Here is a 19,567-nt window from a genome sequence, read left to right on the forward strand (position 1 = left end):
CTAACAGCTTCAGAATTCCTTGTTTCAGTTCTGAGCTCAGTTTGTTTGGAAGAGGAACAGGAAGGAAGAAGCACTTACTGAAGATGGATGGATGGATGGATGGCTGGATGGATGGATGGCTGGATTGTTGAATGGATGGATGGATGGATGTTTGGTTAAATAGATGGATGGATGGTTGTATGCATGTATTGTATGGATGGATGTTTGTATGCATGTATTGTTGAATGGATGGATGGATGGTGAAGGTGTCGTGATGTAAGAGCAGGTAATGTTGCTGCCTAACAGCTTCAGAATTCCTTGTTTCAGTTCTGAGCTCAGTTTCTTTGGACTTTTACATGTTGGCTGAAGAAACAGGAAAGAAGAAGCAGTTACTGAAGATGGATGGATGGATGGATTGTTGAATAGATGGATGGTTGGATGGATGGATGGATGGATGGATGGATGGATGGATTGTTGAATAGATGGATGGATGGATTGTTGAATGGATGGATGGATGGATGTTTGTTTAAATAGATGGATGGATGGTTGTATGCATGCATTGTTGAATGGATGGATGGATGACTGGTTAAATAGATTGAAATGGTTGGATGAATTGATGGAATAACAGATGGTTGTATTGATAATGGATTAAATGAACACAGTTATTGGCAGTGGACTCTGTTTTAGGTGTACCTCAGGTTTGCATGTTGGGGTCTTCTGCCATCATTTTGTATTCAAGTGTGAGGAAGCTGTGATATCTGATTCCATGTTTGTCCCTCCCCCACTTTCTCTTGGACAGACACTTTGTTTGTCTGTCAGACTCTCTTAGATTCTATTCTAAGTCTAACATTTTGAGTTTTGCAATTTGAAAACACTTTGCCTGACTCATTTTAAAAGGGTAAATTTGTTCCATTTTAAACTTTTGACTTTTATAAATTTGTTGAAATAAAATAAATGCCTGTATTTATTGTTTAGTTCTTTATTACATATTAACGTAATATAGTGCACATAGTGCTACTTAGTCAGCTTAAATATTAGGTGTGATCTATTACTTTCCGCTTTTGTTTTTAGGCATTAATTTCAGTTGGTCGTGAAAAATTTGTAGTAGTACAATTCAATTCACTAGCATTTATAATTTTATATATATATATATATATATATATATATATGTGTGTGTGTGTGTGTGTGTGTGTGGAAAGAGAGAGAGAGAGAGAAAGAGAAAGAAACATACATAGATACATAGTTAGATAGATTTTTAAAATGGGGTTAGGGGATCTGAGGAAGAGCAATTCCAGGCTTATCACTGGGGTATTTTCTTTCAGTCTGAGACTTGCGCTTTTTAAGTGAGGGATTTGAGCCCACATCTCTCTCTCTCTCTCTCTCTCTTTCTCTGCACTCTGGGACACTCTGTTCTGCCGCACTGGGTAGTGGGCTCCCTGCCAGCTTCTATGAGCCCCCATTACTTGCACACACACACACACACACACACACCGTGCACTCTGCAGTGTCATCTTCTAAGTTCTTTTAACCCCTGACGCACACATACGCGTTCAAACAAACAAAAAAGCACTCATCAGAAGCTCCGCAGCGTCACTTTCCGAGCCACGTCACACCACACATATTTCAGATATTGAACAGTACATGATATGCACAAGTATATTTTTTGCTTGATATTTGCTTGACACATTGTGCTGAATCTAATTATTGCTAATATGCTGCAGGGACATAACCAAGATATTAATGTTTCGATGTGATTGGCTGGTGAAATGATGACGTCAAAAGATTTATTGATATGAAATATGGATGCATGAATTCAGCAGTACGTCATACACACAGACACACACACACAGCTCTGATATGAATTGGGATTCATTTATTAATTAAAATGTGATTCTACATTTGGATGAAATTTCATTATTATATATTAATCAAACCAGTAAAAAAACATTCATTCGTTCGTTCGTTCGTTCGTTCAGAGTAAATAGTAATACAATGGAGGAAGCTGAAATATTATTCCAGGAAATAAGCTGAAAAATGATGTGCAAAAGATTGAACAAGGTATAGCACAATTCAAAAGTGCAGGGATTCAGGCTTCATTATTGTATCTGCTCTTGTTAATGATAAAATATTCATGTATTCATAAAACTCTTGTCATAGAAATCTTGTACTGTGTGATGAGAAAATTCAGCAGCTAAACAGCTAAATGTGTTTGTTTTTTTGGGGTTTTTTTTTTTTCAGAAAAATTATCGTAGAGCCTGGTGCCTCAACATACAAACAATATCTGGAAGCTCCAGCTCAGTAGAATAGTATTAACGAAACATTGTGTAACTTTACTAAAATGAATAGGAAATGGGAAATGTAAATTTTGACCTGTCAGCCAAGTTAAAAGGTTAATATTATGAATCACACCTTTTCAGCTTCATTTGTATGAAATTCAACTCAACTCAATTTTATTTGCATAGCACTTTTAATAATGGACATTGTCTCAAAGCAGCTTTACAGAACATAGTGTAAAAGTCCTACAAAATCATCCCTAGTGAGCAAGCCTGTGGCGACTGTGGCAAAGAAAAAAAAAAACTCCCTTAGATGGTATGAGGAAGAAACCTTGAGAGGAACCAGACTCAAAAGGGAACCTCATCCTCATTTGGGTGACGCTAGAGCGTGTGATTATAAATTATTATAAACACCGGAGAGTGTGATTATGAACAATGTCCTTTCTACGGTCATGTACAGAAATCAACTGTTCTAATTTATCTGAACTTCTTATGATATCAGGTTTGCTGCCACACATATTAAACATCTGTATTTAAAAAATACTCACAGCCTCACAGCTGGAAGGTCACAGTTTTCCCCCCATGTCTTTGTGGGTTTCCTCTTGGTTCTCCAGTTTCCTCCCAAACATGCCATAATGTGAATTATGAATGTTAAAACCATTATTTTTTAAGCATTTATCAGCATTTTTCCTCTTGTGTTATTTATAATTAAACAATACCTCAGTTTCAGCTAGTAACCTGACTCGAAGATGTGCCTGTTCTCTGAAAAGCATCATAATGCCTCCGTACTTTATCAGTGTTTTATTACAACTCATTCTGCGTCTCATCTTATACCTACTGACCAAGTTCTAGATATTTGCTTGTCATTAACACTCCTTCCTCCTTCCTAATTTCATCCAGCTTCTACATGCTTGCATGCAGCGTCCTCTGATTCACCTGCTCAATCTATTTCCACAAGCCTATAAGTGTTGAGCCACTCTAGTTGTAGGCATATTGTTAAACATCTCGAGAACCTGCTCTTTGGTGCATGTGTAAAACACGAGGCAAGTTTTGAGTCTCTTAGAGCAACATGTTTTATTTATAACGTTCATGCACATGGGTCAAAGGATAGGAGAACCCATGTGTACTGTGTGCAGCGCTTATCCAGTAGGATAGATGTAACTAAACAGGAACACGTTATTTAGAACGAACGGATAATGTGATACAAATAGGATGTGGACTATTAGGTTTAAAATGTTTAAAGGGCATCTGGTGTGCATCAGGACTAGGATCCTGCAGGAAGCAACACACGAGTCAGAGTGGGAGCAGAGGTTTTTACTTTCATGTGGCTGTGTGTGAGACATTCTGTATATGGTGCATGTAGGAGGAAAAAAAAAAAAAGAAAGATATAATAATTATTTTTAACATTAATATGCTGCTTGCATTTACAGCATCCTTAATAACGTCCTGGTCAGGGGCCACGCTCAGGCCAGACCTCGCTTAGGCTTAAATCTGGATACAGACACAGATATTTCAAGCACTAAACTGATACAGATTGTGTTTTTTTAGTTTTTGTGTTATATCTGAAGTGGATGTATAGATTGTTTACGTCCGGATGAAAGCCGGAAAACTTACCAAATACAAAAAGTAACAATATATACAGTATATGTAGGATCCTTCTAGGTGGATATAAATCTTTTGAGACACAGTAAGGTTTTTTAGCCATACTCTGTCCCCTTTATAAATCTCTTTAAATTATTTACAGCAGTTTGAGAAAACTGTTCTTCTAGCCAAGAACATGAAATTCATTTATAATGGAATAGCAACGTTATAGAAACCTTGCTTGGCTGTTAGCATCCATCGAAGAGCAGGGACCTTCTTTTTGCGAATGAATAATGCACAGAGGCTTGAGGTAAATGCAAAGTTAAAAAGGAACAACGGCTTGAAAAGGTCGCTTCGTTTGGCAGGTGAACTGAGCAAATGCCACACACAGAGGCATGCGTGTGCCTCAGAGAGCTTTTTCAACGATTAGCAAAAACTTTTCTCCGCTCCTCTCCTCAAAGCTTTTTTGGCAAATGCTTTGAGATGCGGCTCATTTTGCCTGTGTAGCTGAAGTACACTGCAGACTGTTATTGCCTTTTGCTTCGCTGTATAGGACCAGAGGGGAAATATCATTAAAGATGATTAATCAGAAAGGAATGGATATATGTTGTTACCCTTGAGTGCAAGGGAACATAGTGTGGGCTAAAGCTACTCTGCCTTTTTGTAGCACCAAATGGGTTTGGATGAAAGCCTCAGGTGGTGGTCTATGTAAGGAGGACTCTCAAATGGACTGCCAGCTATTCCTCTGACAAAATGAATTACTTGAATTTCACACTGTAAATGTGTAACATTGCGAAATGTCTGATTAAAATGAAGAAGCCATTATTTGTCACATATACATTACAGCACAGAGATATCCTTTTTTTTTTACGTTATGTTAAATCATATGATACAGCAACTCTGGAGGAGAGAGGGTTAAGGGCTTTGTTCAACAGCCCAACAATGGCAGCGCTTTGGCTTGAACCTCTAACCTTCTGGTCTATAACCCAGAGCTTTAACCTGAGTCAGCACGGCCTGTCAGTTTGTCAAACCTTTGGTGTCATTGCTGCCATTTCAATGTTGTCGCAATATACAGCTGCATTTTTTTCAAAATGCGATATATGATATGCAGGAATTTCAGTGAACACCTGGCCACCCACCCAATGTGAGTAGAATTTGGCGCTTACTGGAAATTTGTCAGACAGTTGGGCATATAACCTTATAAAAGTTGCTATTTTTTTTAGTTCTATGCTGTGTATTAAGTCTCCTTGAACACACTAACCATCTGCCTGCACTCTGTCTCGCAGCTATTAATATACAGTTGCGATTTCTATACAAGGTTATCTATTTTCACCTTGCCAGAGCATAGCTCAACCAAAGACAAGGTCTTTTTCAATAAAATCCTATCATTAGGAGCATTGTTATATGGAACACCGATCATCACATTCCACACTCCTCCTCTCGCTCTCAAGCATCCATCTTAGGATGATGTTCACTTTATGTTGCTTTTGGGAAACTAAGTGAAGGTTAGATAGTAATGGAACAGAGTGGGTGAGGAAAAGTACAAATAAAGCAGATGCTTTTATTAAATATGGCTGACAGGTTGGAGGTGACTTTAAGTATAATGACACTGAATTGCACACACTCATACACACCATATCATTTTAGTGCTTGATGAAACATTATCAGTGAAATATTGTTTCAACAACTTTGAATGAATGTTTTTTCTAGATGTTGCTGTTGTTGTTGTTGTCCTTCGGGTGCTCCCTGTTCGAGGTTGCCACAGCAATTTATCTGATCCACATATTTTGATTTTGGCACAGGTTTTACTCCGGATGCCCTTCCTGAGACAACCGTCCCATTTTATCTAGGCTTGGGACCGGTACTGAGAGTTAACCCCTTCAGTGACTGGGTTGGAATGGTTTTCTCTAGCCAATTAAAATGATAACTGGCTACTAAATTTTTATCAACTTGCTACAGTGGCTGAAAGTCTATTGCAGGTTTTGATGGTGTAAGACCAAACAAGCAGAAGCCACACCTGAGCACTATTGTGGCTCCTGCTTGATTGGAATGAAAACCTGCACCCACACCAGCCCTTTGTGGATAAGATTGGACATCCCTGGTCTAAGAGGTTACTAATCTGGATAATTTACATGGCATAAACATGTTTTTAGTAAGGCTGAATTTCAGTCATGGCTATTTAAGTCTAGACCCTATAAGTAGCATTGGTTTGGTTAATGTTCTTGGAGAACTAAATAAAGGCTCCCAAATTACTGAACCATGCCATATTAAGCATACTTCCAGCACAATACAAAAGCTCATATGGATACAGACCATTAATGTTTACATGAAATATCAGAATAAGGAAAACGGTCAGTTGAAGACTGAAAAAAGACTAAGTGGCATTTTCCCAAACTTTAAACAGTCCAGTTTTGTTGCCTCTGATTCCTATTACTGGTTGAAAAAGGGTGGAACCTGATGTAGTATGTTGCTGATTAAACTGTTATGCTTTTCTAATCATCATGGTTGTATAGAGTTGTTATTTAGGTTACTATAGACTTCCTGTCAGCTTAAACCAGTCTGATCATTCTCCTCTGACCTCTTTCATTAATAAGACATTTCTACATGCAGGACACTTAATGGAGTTTTTTTTTTCTGCACCATACTGTGTAAACTCTAGAGACTGTTGCATTTGAAAATCCTAGTAGATCATCAGGTTCTGAAATACTCAAAGCAACAACCCTGTCACAGTCAAAATCACAGAGCTCCCCCATTTTGATGTTTAATGTGAAGATTAACTAAAGGCCTTGAGCTGTATTTTCATGATGTTATTCGTTGCACAGCTGTCACATGATTGGCTGAATGGATAATTGCATTAGGGTGTCCAGGTGGTCCTATTAAAATGGAGGGTAAGTGTACAGCATGCTCCCGAGAACACTTCCCATACACACCGCCCATAAGTGATGTGATTAATATCATATTTCAATAAATAAGCACCCTGCGAGTGTATCCTTCACTCTGTGACTGCTAGTGCTCTCTTCTGAATAGTCACACAGCAGTAGCGTGGAAAAACACAACATTTCATTTCCGACTTTTTGGATATACAGTATAATTAAAATCAGCCAACCATTCATATGGAAAAAAATAAACAACAAAATGGTCTATTTGGGAGCATGTAATGGAATTGTGTTTGCAACTGAAAGTCTTTAAAAGGCCCACAGTGCACTGTGATTTCCTGTGTTCTGGCAGTGTTTTGGCAAATGAATATTTTAATATCTAGATGACATGATGCTAAACAGCTATGGAAATACTAAAACTTCTTTTGTCAATAAGAGCTACAACTGAAGAGTCCTAGAGGGAAGAGCTGCATCTCTCCTAATGACACAGTGTTTATCTTTTTCCATTTATATTCCCTTAACTATTTATTTATTTATTTATTTATTTATTTATTTAGAGTTCTGAGGCATTGATTTGCATTCAAGATGTCTTATAGCTTTTCCATGACTTTTCACCCCTATGTTGCATTGATGTATAAATAAATAAATAAATATTAAAAAGAATAGTTTATACAAGTGGAACCGTGGACACAAAGAAACTGGCTATTTTTTTCTGTATTGTGCATTTTTTCAGGAAAAAAAAAATCTTTTGTAGATAATGTTCTTTCAGTTTGTTGATTTTTGTCCACTACATCAATAATGCTTTCATCACAGCATGAGGCCACGCCTTTCTTTTCTGAGCCATAACAGCACATAACACAGACTGTGGTCGGCCTCAGTGGCCTACAGTGTTAAATATATTGTATTCCTGGGACTTATAGTTCTGCTAAGAGCTGGCACATTGGCAGCAAGTTCATGATACAGTTTATCTCTCCACCAGGAGCAGTAACATCTCTCCTAATCATTTTAGGCATCATTTACCTGTTCGGTGTGTGCTTTGTGTGGCCTGTGGTGAACATTTAAATATTTCAGCCATAACTATACAGCCAGCCTCATTTTAACTAATGCCATCACCTTCCTTTTGTTTCTTTTATATGAGGGGGAAAATAAGGACACTAATATCCGTAGCTGCCTGTAAAATGGAGGCAATATTACAGCGGGGGAAAAAAAATTGAAGAGCTTTGAATCTTTGCTTTTTGTGAAACCTCATTTTTGTTGGAAAGGAAAGTCATTTCACTCATGCGTGAACAAGACACACAGGGAACGCGCAATAAATCTTTTAGGATATTACTGCTATAAAAATCGCAGGATTTTTTGTTAGTTTTTTAGCAAATAATAAAATAATGAAATGTAGTAGGTTTCAGCCTACAAAGAATACAGATATAGGTGTAAACGTATGCATATAACTGGTAGTAGTAAAAACAACAACATTAATCTTTATTTGTACCGCACCTTTTAGGCATAAAATCAAACTCATAGTGTCATGTGCCAAGTAGCGCTTAAGGCTGTGATTGGACAGTGACTGCTTTTCAGTGTGACATGACTGATTAAAGTGAAATACAGTGCAAGGAAATTAACACAATAAAAGCAAAAGATAAAAAGAAATCTAACATAATATGAGCATACTCATCATGGTACCTGTTAATGGGTGGGATTTGAGTGAGTTTGACGAAGGGCCAAATTGTGATGGCTAGACGACTGGATCAGAACATCTCCAAAACTGCAGCTCTTGTGGGGTGTTCCCGGTCTGCAGTGGTCAGTATCTATCAAAAGTGGTCCAAGGAAGGAACAGTGGTGAACCGGCGACAGGGTCATGGGCAGCCAAGGCTCATTGATGCACGTGGGGAGTGAAGGCTGGCCCGTGTGATCCGATCCAACAAACGAGCTACTGTTGCTCAAATTGCTGAAGAAGTTAATGCTGGTTCTGATAGAAGGGCGTCAGAATACACAGTGCAGGACGGGTCAAAAGGGGGACCAACACAATATTAGGCAGGTGGTCATAATGTTATTCCTGGTCAGTGAATATACAATAAACTATACTTGTATATGACTATAAAAACTTGAATTTTTAAAACTATTAATTAACTATTAAATTAATAATGTACTATAGCTGCCTTTTGGAGATCTATTTGTAAATAATGGCAATTTCATATACATAAAAAAAAACCCAAATGGTTACTGCTTCAAATCTTTTCTGGTTGATTTGGTTTTTATGGTATTGGCCTACAATACCATAAAACACTTTATACCTAAGTGTTATCATCTTTCTTCAGTGTATATTCATACATGGACCTAAGTACTGCTACAGAACTCATAGAGACGTTCCTGTGTTTATCCGAGGACAGGGATAATCTCACAATATGTAACACACTTAGTACTGTTTCACTTTACTTTTCTACAGCTATTGTATCTTCCAAGTGGATGAGTTCCATTTTTCAGTCAGGTTCCTCTCATGATTTCTTCGTCATGTCGTTTCATCTCTCCACTGGCTGACTCACTAGGGATCTAAATCTACATGCTGATTTCTGGAACGCTGCTTCATGACAATGTGATTTGTTAAAAGTGCTAAATGGGAGAATGAAATTACAACACAAACACCGCTGTTCAGTGCAGGTCAGTTTTTCTTCATCTCCCAGTGGAAACAAGCAAACAAATAAACAAACAAACCCCTTGGATTTCTGAATTATGGACAAACTCATGCTTCCCAGCCCCCACTTTGAGCAACATCAGATCTCCAGCCGAGCTCTGATATTTTTTTCCTCCACCCTCCTCTCGCTCTACACACACCATTCTCCAAATCCTCTTATTGCCACAAATTGTGTGGATTTGTTTTCTCCCTGATGAGAAGGATTAGGAGATGAAGCCGGAGGGCCCAGTGTGTCAAATCTGTCACCAAAGATCGCCTTAACAACTAGATTTCTCAATCCACATGGACCAGGTTAGCCACTGGAAGATGTTTTTGAGCTTGTGGAATAGATGGCACTCGTTTATGATGAGCAATTTGTCATGACAGTTTAGTTTACAATAAATTGTCAGAAACCTCATTCCCTTTAATAATAATATATTCTTGTGAAAATTTCCTGTGAAAAGATTTGGAGAGATTGTGCTTGGGACATTTGGAGCTCCGCAAATTAATAGCCTTGTTATCTGTACAATTTGCTTGGCATATTTTTAGTACCTCTTAATGTGAACAGAATTGGCCTTGAAAACTATTTTACAGTGCATGGTATGAGGATGTGCTTTTGAGTAGCTTTGCCTCAGGGAACAAAATGGATTTGCTCAGTCGCTTTAGATCACGGATAACATATCAACAGCATATGCAGCATTTCTACTTCTCTGTCTTTAATAAACTGAATAAACATGTTAACCTTTGCATTAGTTTATTTTCTTTTCTTTTTTTTAAGAATATTACATTTTTTTAAGAATATTAAATGGTAGTACAATGTGCCTTCATAATACATTTATAAAACCTGCATTAATATTTTATATTTTATTAAGCACTGCTGCTGCTGGACGATTTATGTGGGATGACTTCATGCTTTTATAAAATATATTGTGGCACAATGACAATGCAATGATAAAAATGAGGCTCCTGAGAAAAGACAAAAGGCGGTCACTGTATCATCAGGAGAATGTGAGTTTGAGTCCCAGTGGTGCCTCGGGGTGCAAAATTGGTTGTGTTCTGTGGGTTGGAGGAGTGGCAAGCTTTTTCTCTCCTGTCAATCACAGCTGTTCGAAGACAGCTTTTGATGAATATATTTTGCCACACACAATTAGTTATTTTCTAAAAATGCATTAAAATATAAAATTAAATGATATGAAAACTTATATAAAATGCAATTAATAATTTATATGAAACAGTTTTATTATTATTATTATTATTATTATTATTATTATTATTATTATTATTATTATTATTATTATTGCATCCTAATTTTATACTATTACTTTTTTGTGGATTCTTTTTGTTCGTGATTTGTTTCAATTTCGTTTTCTTTTTCTTTCTCTTCATGCACAGTATTTTCTAGTTGCTGTGTAGCTGTTATAAGAGAATGGGATCTTCAGCTTAAGTGCTGCTGCTCCAAGTAAAAGCCCCATTCAATATAACAGTAATTATTTACGAAGCCCGTGCCATATATCAGCCAGCAAACTAAAGTGGTAATCAATGCAACATTTATACCAATGTTTTGAAGCATCACATATCTATCTTGGGGATAAGGGTGGGGGTGTGGGGTGGAACTGATGTTCCAGTTTATTGGGAACATATAAAACAGAAATATGAATCATTCTAGAAAGAAAAGCAGTATGTTGGTTTACTTCCGAGTTCGAATTCCAACAATGTCACTGCCAAAGTGGACTGAGCAAAATTGACTATGTCCGTGGGAGGAATAGCATGCTCATCCTCACCTGTCAATCACAGCATCATCATAGGTGTCTGTTAGCTCACATATATGGAAGAGGGCAGATAGCAAAAAAGGGCAAAAGTATGGCTTGCATTTACTAGACACCCTTATCCAGAGCAGCTTACAATTCATCTGATTTTATATAAACGAATTATTGAGGGCCTTGCTCAGGGGCTAGCAGTGGCAGCTTGATGGACCTAGGATTTGAACTGACAACTTTCACATCAGTAGGCCAACACATTAACCACTAAGCTACCCAGATCCATGCATAGCTTAGGGCTGTGACTGGGCAGGGACTGCATTTCAGTGTGGCCTGTCTGCAACACCCTGAAGAAAGTGAGATAGAGTGCAATTGGAAATTATACTCAGAGGTTACTTAGAATAACATTAGAAGTTACTGTTTAATGCTTAAAAAAATCAATTCCATGCTATTTGTTTTTCACTAAAGAAGTCAAGCAAAGAAAGTGCAACCCAAAGCTTTTCTCTGTGCCAGTCAAGTGGAATTTGCATCCTGAATTTAAGATGCAAAGGAAATAAATAAGCACCAATAAATTACCAGCACATGTGGATTTAATATGGATTCGTTGGTTGGTTAATTTTTTATTCATGGCTTCTGTTTCTCATTTACGGATTCAACTTTTCTAGCAGTGAGAATAAATTTCATGAATCAAGTGAAATAAATATACACTCATATTGATTGTAAGCATTTAGTTTTTTATCCCAATAACTAATTTCATGCCTCAGTAGACATTATGGTAAGGCATCGCATCAGTGCTGCAGTGTTTCAGTTACATTTGAATGGTAATTAACATTCATCACACGTTTGCCAATTTCTTGTTTCTTGCAATTTGTTGAAATGAATCGGAGTACCAGATGTTTAATTGGGAGATAAATAGGACAGCATGTCATGTTCAAATTCTAATTTAATTCAAATATGAAACCTTACACAAGACAAATTGCAGTGAAATAATGCTTATTTTGACTGTGTGTGTCTAAAAATAGAATAAGGATGGAATTCACAATGGAAATAGACTTTATCTATACATTTAAATGTACACGGATGGGGTCATATCGATCAGGTATAACATCATGAGCACTGAGAAGTGAAGTGAATAAGACTGATGATCTCCTCATCATGGCACCTGTTAGTGGGTGGGATATATTAGGCAGCAAGTGAACATTTTGTCCTCAAAGTTGATGTGTTAGAAGCAGGAAAAATGGACAAGTGTAAGGATTTGAACGAGTTTGATGAAGGGCCAAATTGTGATGGCTAGACCACTGGATCAGAGCATCTCCAAAACTGCAGCTCTTGTGGGGTGTTCCTGGTCTGCAGTGGTCAGTATCTATCAAAAGTGGTCCAAGGAAGGAACAGTGGTGAACCAGAAACAGGGTCATGGGAGGCCAGGTCAAAGGTGTCAGAATGCACAGTGCATGATGGGTCAGGACTGTTTTGAGGAGGCCCAACACAATATTAGGCAGGTAGTCATAATGTTAATAGTTATCCAACTATTAACTATTGGATAATATTGGTTGGATAACTTTTATTCATGGCTTCGGTTTCACATTTACAGATTCTATACCTGCATACACATCCTGAAATCTCAAGCTTTTGTGGGTTTTTTTTTTATTATTTGCCATTTTGTCAAGGTACCTGTAGAGAGTCACCACTTTATTTTCTGCTCTGCTTTAGCCATAAGAATAAATCCACGGGCTGGCCTCCGCCCTCGGCCAGCTGGGCCGGACTGCAGGGAGCTACATCATATGAATGGGACATGACCTCTGCACGTGACACCAGGGACTGCTTTATCAAGTAAGCTTTTATGACTTCAGCCACTATTACATTATACACAAGTGAAAAAGTCTTAGATAAGCTCTGGGCTTGGATCTGTTTATATAGTGAATAGGTTTATTTGACCCTTTCTTAATTGTAAATGATTTTACAAAGTACTGAAGAGCCAATGATGTTATTATTATTATTATTATTATTATTTTGTTTTATATTCCTATCTCAGATTTATCTTACTGTGTTCACAATTAAATACAACCTTTATTCATTGGACAGATTTTCATTGGAAGGTTTTAGTAAATTCTTTGTTTTTTTTTTTAAAAAAAATCTATATTACCTCACATTAAACTTTGTGGTAATTATAATGTTTTTTGGTACCATTTAAAAAACAGGAAGTTTGTCATATAGTTATCATATATTACACGAAATGTATTCCATAGGAAAGTGCTGGAAAGAATCGCCTGCAGTTATTTACTGGAGTTCTGTTTTTATCCAATAATCAACAGGATTTATAGAGTATCTTATAAACACTGCATACAAAATGTGTGAATTAATTAACATTCTGAATTATGTTTAAGAAATGACTTGTTTAATTAAGCCCGAATTCATTATTCAGGACCAGTGAAGCAGACATTAAGAAAAACTTTCCTCAAACATCTGGCACGCAATTGCTTCATTATGAGCATTCTGGGAAATTACGATGCATTGTAATAGTCATCCTGTCACTATCAATTCAAAAGTTAAAGCATTTACCACCATTACATTTTAAAAAAAATAAGGCTGATGTGTACAAAAGAGAGAGCGCATCTTCTGAAAATCGTCTTTCAGGACACCCTGGTGGATTTTCGTTTTTAATGAATTTAGTTTATTTTATTTTATTTTTTTTGCATCTGTGTTGGAGATTGATGATGCAATCAGCTTCGTAACTGTGTATGTTCACCACTGCAGTAACAGATGGAGAGTGCATTGCATTTTATGGAACATTTCACCCGTTTGCTTGTTGGCATCTCTGTTCCAGCTTGAAAAATGGAGTTGACCTATATGTAGTAGCTGGATTTCATGGTTCATAACTTGGTAGACATGAAATAAATGCGTTTTTGAAATGCTTGCCGGTTACAATGCAGAGCACATTGGAGTGTACTAAAGTTTCAAGACATCACAGTTAAACGTGTTCGAAAGCTTAATTAACAGTGATAATATTGTTAATGTTTTTGTGCGAAAAGTATTTATTTATCTAACTGTTCTTTGCTTTAATTTAACCAGACTGTTTTTCCTGAAAATATCTCAGGAAAATATTTATTTACCATTAGCTAGAATCTGACTTGTTGCCTGCAAAGTTACAGAATTCGTAGCTACAGAATTTAATGCTAGTTGTCATGAGCTACTGGGACAGATCCCTGCCAGGCCACCAGAGGGGTTTCACCCTAGCCTGCTTTTTGTTTGTGTATTCCCCACGTGTGTAGTGCCACACCCCTTTTTTTGTTCTTCTTACGCTCCATGTCACCTGTTCCCCATTGTTTTGTTTTTTATTATATACCAGCCCTTTTGTGTCTGTCGTCGTTTTGTGTACAAGTGGTACGGTGTATTTTTATCCAGGTATCCATGTAGTAGTCATGCGTTACCTATGTTTCATTTGTTTTGTATAATGTCCAATGCTTCTTGTATTTTGTTAATAAAGCAGTGCCTGGTTTTATCCGGCATGTGGGTGTAACTCTCTGTAATGTGGGCAATCGAGACTACTGTGGAGATCCTGGTTCTATTCCCACTTCAGGCGCTAAAGGAATTAGCAAAGACAACAGGCTAACTAAGTTAAACCAGCCAGATAATGTTAGCAAATTTGCTAATCTATTTTTTACAAATTAAATGACTAGAGTCTAATTCCAGCACAATGAAAGATTTTAGTGAAGAAGGGCCAGGGCAGCCATCCTCAATTCATCACTGCAATCCAGTCCATTTTAAACACACTTGGGCAGCTCTTTTTAAACACATTTTAAACACACATGGGCAGCTCTAACATGAACTAAACTGTGTGTTAAAATAAATGCCATAGATATGAAATAACAAGGTTTTTGATATCATTGATCTTGACTGGATGCTTTCAACTGAAATCACTGGATGATAAACGACATTTGTCTGGTTAATGCGTAAAAGAAGAAAAGACCTTTGTGGTTTGTAGTGAGTGTTTTGAGGGTCTAAATAAAAATAGAATGAGTAAAATGCAGTGGTGGGCTGTCAGGGCTAGCAAGGCCTTCTCTGCTGGCCTAAACAGCAGTGATCTGAATCATTGACTTGCATTTTAATATATTTAATATATTTTTCCATGAATGTGTATTAAATTATTCCCAATAGTCTATTCTCTACATTTCATAGCTTTTCTCTCGGTTGCGCTGCTTCCAGTAGTGTATATTTATGATCAGAGTATTTATCCAATCATATTTCAGCCAGTGGCTGACATCATGTGTTGCCAGGGTGAAAGAAATCTGCCTTAAGGCCTTCAGAATCAATAGTGCAGGCGCCTGTAGTTTAAAATAAGTGGCAATGAAATTGTTCCATTAACCAATCAGATTTTGAGTTGGCGTCACTGGGGCCGTCTAGCAGGCATACGATTATGTCAGCAATTTCCCGTCCTTTGATTGGATAACTGGAGTAGTCAGAGGCAGCGAACCGCACAAACTAAATAAAATATATATATTTTAACTCACAATGGCTGACAGAGGAGAGGAAATCGATTTGGTGAAGGCCAGTGAAGGCCTTGGTGTGAAATGCATGGCCCGCCACTGGTAAAATGTATGTTTTTCATTCTTGGAAATGTAAGAGTAAAAAGTAAGAGTGCAGTTTCAGTATACAGCTTCAGTAATACTTATGTAAAGTATAAATATGTCTAAATAATATTCATTATCATGCCAACACAGTCCATCATATACAATCCCTTAAACACACTGTGGCCAAAATACATGGTTGCTTCAGGCTACACAAACCAGAATTCACCAATGCTAAGCAGCTCTCAGTCACCGACTTCTGATCACACACACCTGTACTCAATCACACACACTCACGCTTTACAAAATCGACTTTCATTTACATTGACTTTGCAATAAAACTCTCAGTTTGACCCGTGCATTTGATCTCACCATGCCTTGTTTTTCTGTGAATGCTATTCTGGTTTTTGAATTTTTGCCCATTTCTTGATGCACGTGTTTGCGTTTGCCAAATTTGCTCTGTTTGTTGATCTCCTGACTCACGCCTGTGTTTGACTTTCATTCTGCCGTACATTCTGGATTTGTCTGCCCCGGATCTCATTAAACATCCATAAACTGCACTTGCATCCATCTCAACTCTCATTACCAGACATTTATATAGTAACAAAATACAATTATTCAATTATTATCAGTACAGTTATTTTTTCCATTCCAGAAATCAGTTAATGAAGGTTTAAACATATATACCACAAAAATACATCTCGAGTTGTAATTCATTGTGCAGTATCAAATAAAGTGTCCATAGAGTACACTTCCAAAAATTAATAATTATAATTATAATTTTTTAAATTATATTTCTCCAGAACAATTGACGGACCAAAAATTTTTATAGAAGTAGTCCTAAAGATATCATAAAATCCTTAATCAAGCACTATTAACATACATTATTAGTATTGTATATTAGAAGAATACTTCCATTTGCATGAAAAGTTTATTATATGATTTTTAATTTTTTAATTAAACAATTGGTTATGAACAGGATTTTCAGATAATCCCAAAGTAATTCTCAAACTCATGTGGTGCTGCTTTGACCAAAACACCTAAAAGATCTACACTGATCAGGCATAACATTATGACCACTAACACTGATGATCTCCTCATCATGGCACCTGTTAGTGGGTGGGATAAATTAGGCAGCAAGTGAACATTTTGTCCTCATAGTTCATGTGTTAGAAGCAGGAAAAATGGACAAGCGTAAGGATTTGAGTGAGTTTGACAAAGGGCCAAATTGTGATGGCTAGACGACTGGATCAGAGCGTCTCCAAAACTGCAGCTCTTGTGGGGTGCATCGCAGTTTGTTGCGTATTGGGGTGGCCTAGCCACAGACCAGTCAGGGTGCCCTGATGGTCACAATGTTATGCCTGGTCGTTGTACTTAATAATGGTCCTTGTGGTGATTCGATTTTATCTGTGATGGACTGGTGACCTGTCCAGGGTGTACCCCTGCCTTTTGCCCTATGTGCACAGGGATAGGCTCCAGCAGACCCCCGTGACCTTAATTAGAAATAAGTGGGTATAGACAATGGATGGATGGATAGTTATTACAACCTGTCAAGACTTAAGTAGCTAGCTTAGCTTGTTAAATATTATATTATATAATATAGTTATCAGGTTTGATTGCAAGTTAGATTGAGGCATTTTATTTGGAATAATTAAGTAGTTAAATATATGAGCTATTGTAGGTTTTAACCTCAGTTTAATAATGGTCATTCTTTTAGAATAATTTTTCTAGATTGTGTCCTGATTTTATTGACCATTAGTCTAGATTTGAATGGCCATTGGGATGATATTGACACACAGACTTGGCAACTCTGTCCGTGATGTCCAGCATCAAACAAATATATGGCATGTGTGTCCGCACATTGGGATTAGAATGTTAGAAGCCTAATAATAAATGAAACTTTTTTTTTTCTTTCCAAAAAATGGCCTCTAAAATAAAACCCCAAGCAGAACAACAGGGAATTCTGAAAGGCAGCTTTGATTTGTGAAAAAAGAGGAAATGATGCAGCCTAACGCTCCGAGTCAGCGGTTCGTCTCAGTGGACTTGTGCCTGCTCTTTCTGCTCACTAAGTCGTGGCAGTGACTCTAAAAATACTTCCATCCCCACTGAAACAAACACTGTTTTCCTTTATTTTTCTCTTGCCTTGTCTTTCACTCTCCCTCTCTTTGTCCTCTGCTTACACCCAAGCATTGATTTGTTACCTAATAGCCATTACCGCAATCTGTCCTTCTGTTGTACGCTCAAGTCAAATAGACTCTGGCGTGAGAGAAAATGCTAACGCGCCTTCTTCCACAATACTCATGCTTTCTGGCGCATTTTAGGTTATTTTTGTGGTGACAATTAAAGGAAAGCTCATTTGCATAATCACAAACCTTTGATAAGCATTATATAGACTTTTATATAAGATACATAGTAGTGTATCACTGTACAGTAAGGTTCATTAGTTACCCAGTGACTTCTCAAGCGCAAATCATGAGCAGACATAATACCTATTTGAAGTAAATGATGCTACGACTCATTTACTACTAAATCGTACCTGATGCAAAATATTAGCTAGTAATGAATGTTTAATAGTTGCACAATTATTCCTGATATTTTTGTAGTTAGCTTCAGTTTTCTCCAAAATAATTTCATGTCAGCCTCTAGTCTAGATCACTATCACATTCCTACTCACCTGGCATCTGATTGCACTCACCTAGTTCCTATCACACACACACACACATACACACACACACACACACACACACACACACACTCAGAAAATCCTTGTCTGACTTATCGTACCTCATTCTCTGTGTATAATATTATACATTTTCATCACATTCTGCGTTCTGTTTTTTCGGTGTTTGTCTGTTTTGTGCTGTTTGCCGATCCCCTGGTTCCCTGCCGGTTTTTTTTTTTACCCTAAACTTGTCTCTCATTTTTGGATTGTCTCCCAGAATTTTAATAAACAACTTTGCCTGGAACTACAACCATCTCAGCCACCTGCCTCTAATAGGATACACTACATTTAACATTAACATTTATGAATCATAGGGTTTTTAGTCGTTTTAGAATCATACTCGTATTTATTTAGTAATTATATTCTGTTATTTTACATTACAGGTTCCATCATTAATGTTTATTATGTTTTCAGGCAACTCATGAAGCATTATCATTCCTTTACCCGGTTATAACACTTTTAAATGATCTACATAAATTTATCTAAGTTGTCTGATGGAATCTACTGCAGTAACAAATACTACCTTTTGTTATTTATTCATTAGTAATGAAGCATAAACGTCTATACAACCCTGCAGAAATTGGTGTCTACCTTAAAGAAACATTAGGACCATCACAAAATGTTGGTCTGCTTGTACTGAAGACAGTACTATGATTCTGTCTGCTTGAATTTGCACTTGGGGTCATTATCTTTGGAAGATGACATTTATCTTCAGCAGCTCAATAGAAATCTGCAGGTTTTGTGCCGTAATAGTTTTCTGCTTTATTGTACACATGATTTCAAGCTCCAGACCCTCATAGCCTGATGCTGCCACCACCATGCTTCACTTTAGGTGTTCTTTGACTAATAAACTCTCTTGTTTTTGGACCAAACACATCGTTTAGAATGTTCTACTTTGGTCTCATCAGTCCATAAGCCATTTTGCTAAATGGTTTGGTAAAATTTGAGTGGGCTTGGATGAAATCTTTTTTTTTTTTATAGAAAGGTCTTCCATCTAGCCACCGTTCCTTATTCTTGTGAAGAATATGAAAGATTGTTGTGACATACAGAGAGGGACCAGTACTTGCCAAAAATTTGTGCATCTCCATTAACACTGCCATAGGTCTCTCTAAAGCCTCCCTGATAGGCTTTCATCTTGTCCTTTCATCT

At 37.2% G+C, this 19,567-nt stretch overlaps 1 protein-coding gene across 4 annotated transcripts in view; it reads left to right on the top strand.

The window, feature by feature from the left end:
• LOC131347196 (FERM and PDZ domain-containing protein 4-like) overlaps nt 1-19,567 on the top strand; it is a 67,131-nt gene that overhangs the window by 18,399 nt on the left and 29,165 nt on the right. For 3 of the 4 annotated variants that reach the window (XM_058381145.1, XM_058381144.1, XM_058381146.1), the window contains exon 2: nt 12,842-12,961. The exons of the other annotated variant lie outside the window; for it this stretch is intronic. In XM_058381145.1, coding sequence (XP_058237128.1) covers nt 12,842-12,961 — 120 coding nt within the window. The remainder of the gene's footprint in view (nt 1-12,841; nt 12,962-19,567) is intronic. 4 annotated transcript variants of the gene reach the window in all.

The sequence above is a fragment of the Hemibagrus wyckioides genome, linkage group LG26 (assembly GCF_019097595.1).
Source record: "Hemibagrus wyckioides isolate EC202008001 linkage group LG26, SWU_Hwy_1.0, whole genome shotgun sequence".
In the NCBI taxonomy this organism is placed as follows: domain Eukaryota; kingdom Metazoa; phylum Chordata; class Actinopteri; order Siluriformes; family Bagridae; genus Hemibagrus; species Hemibagrus wyckioides.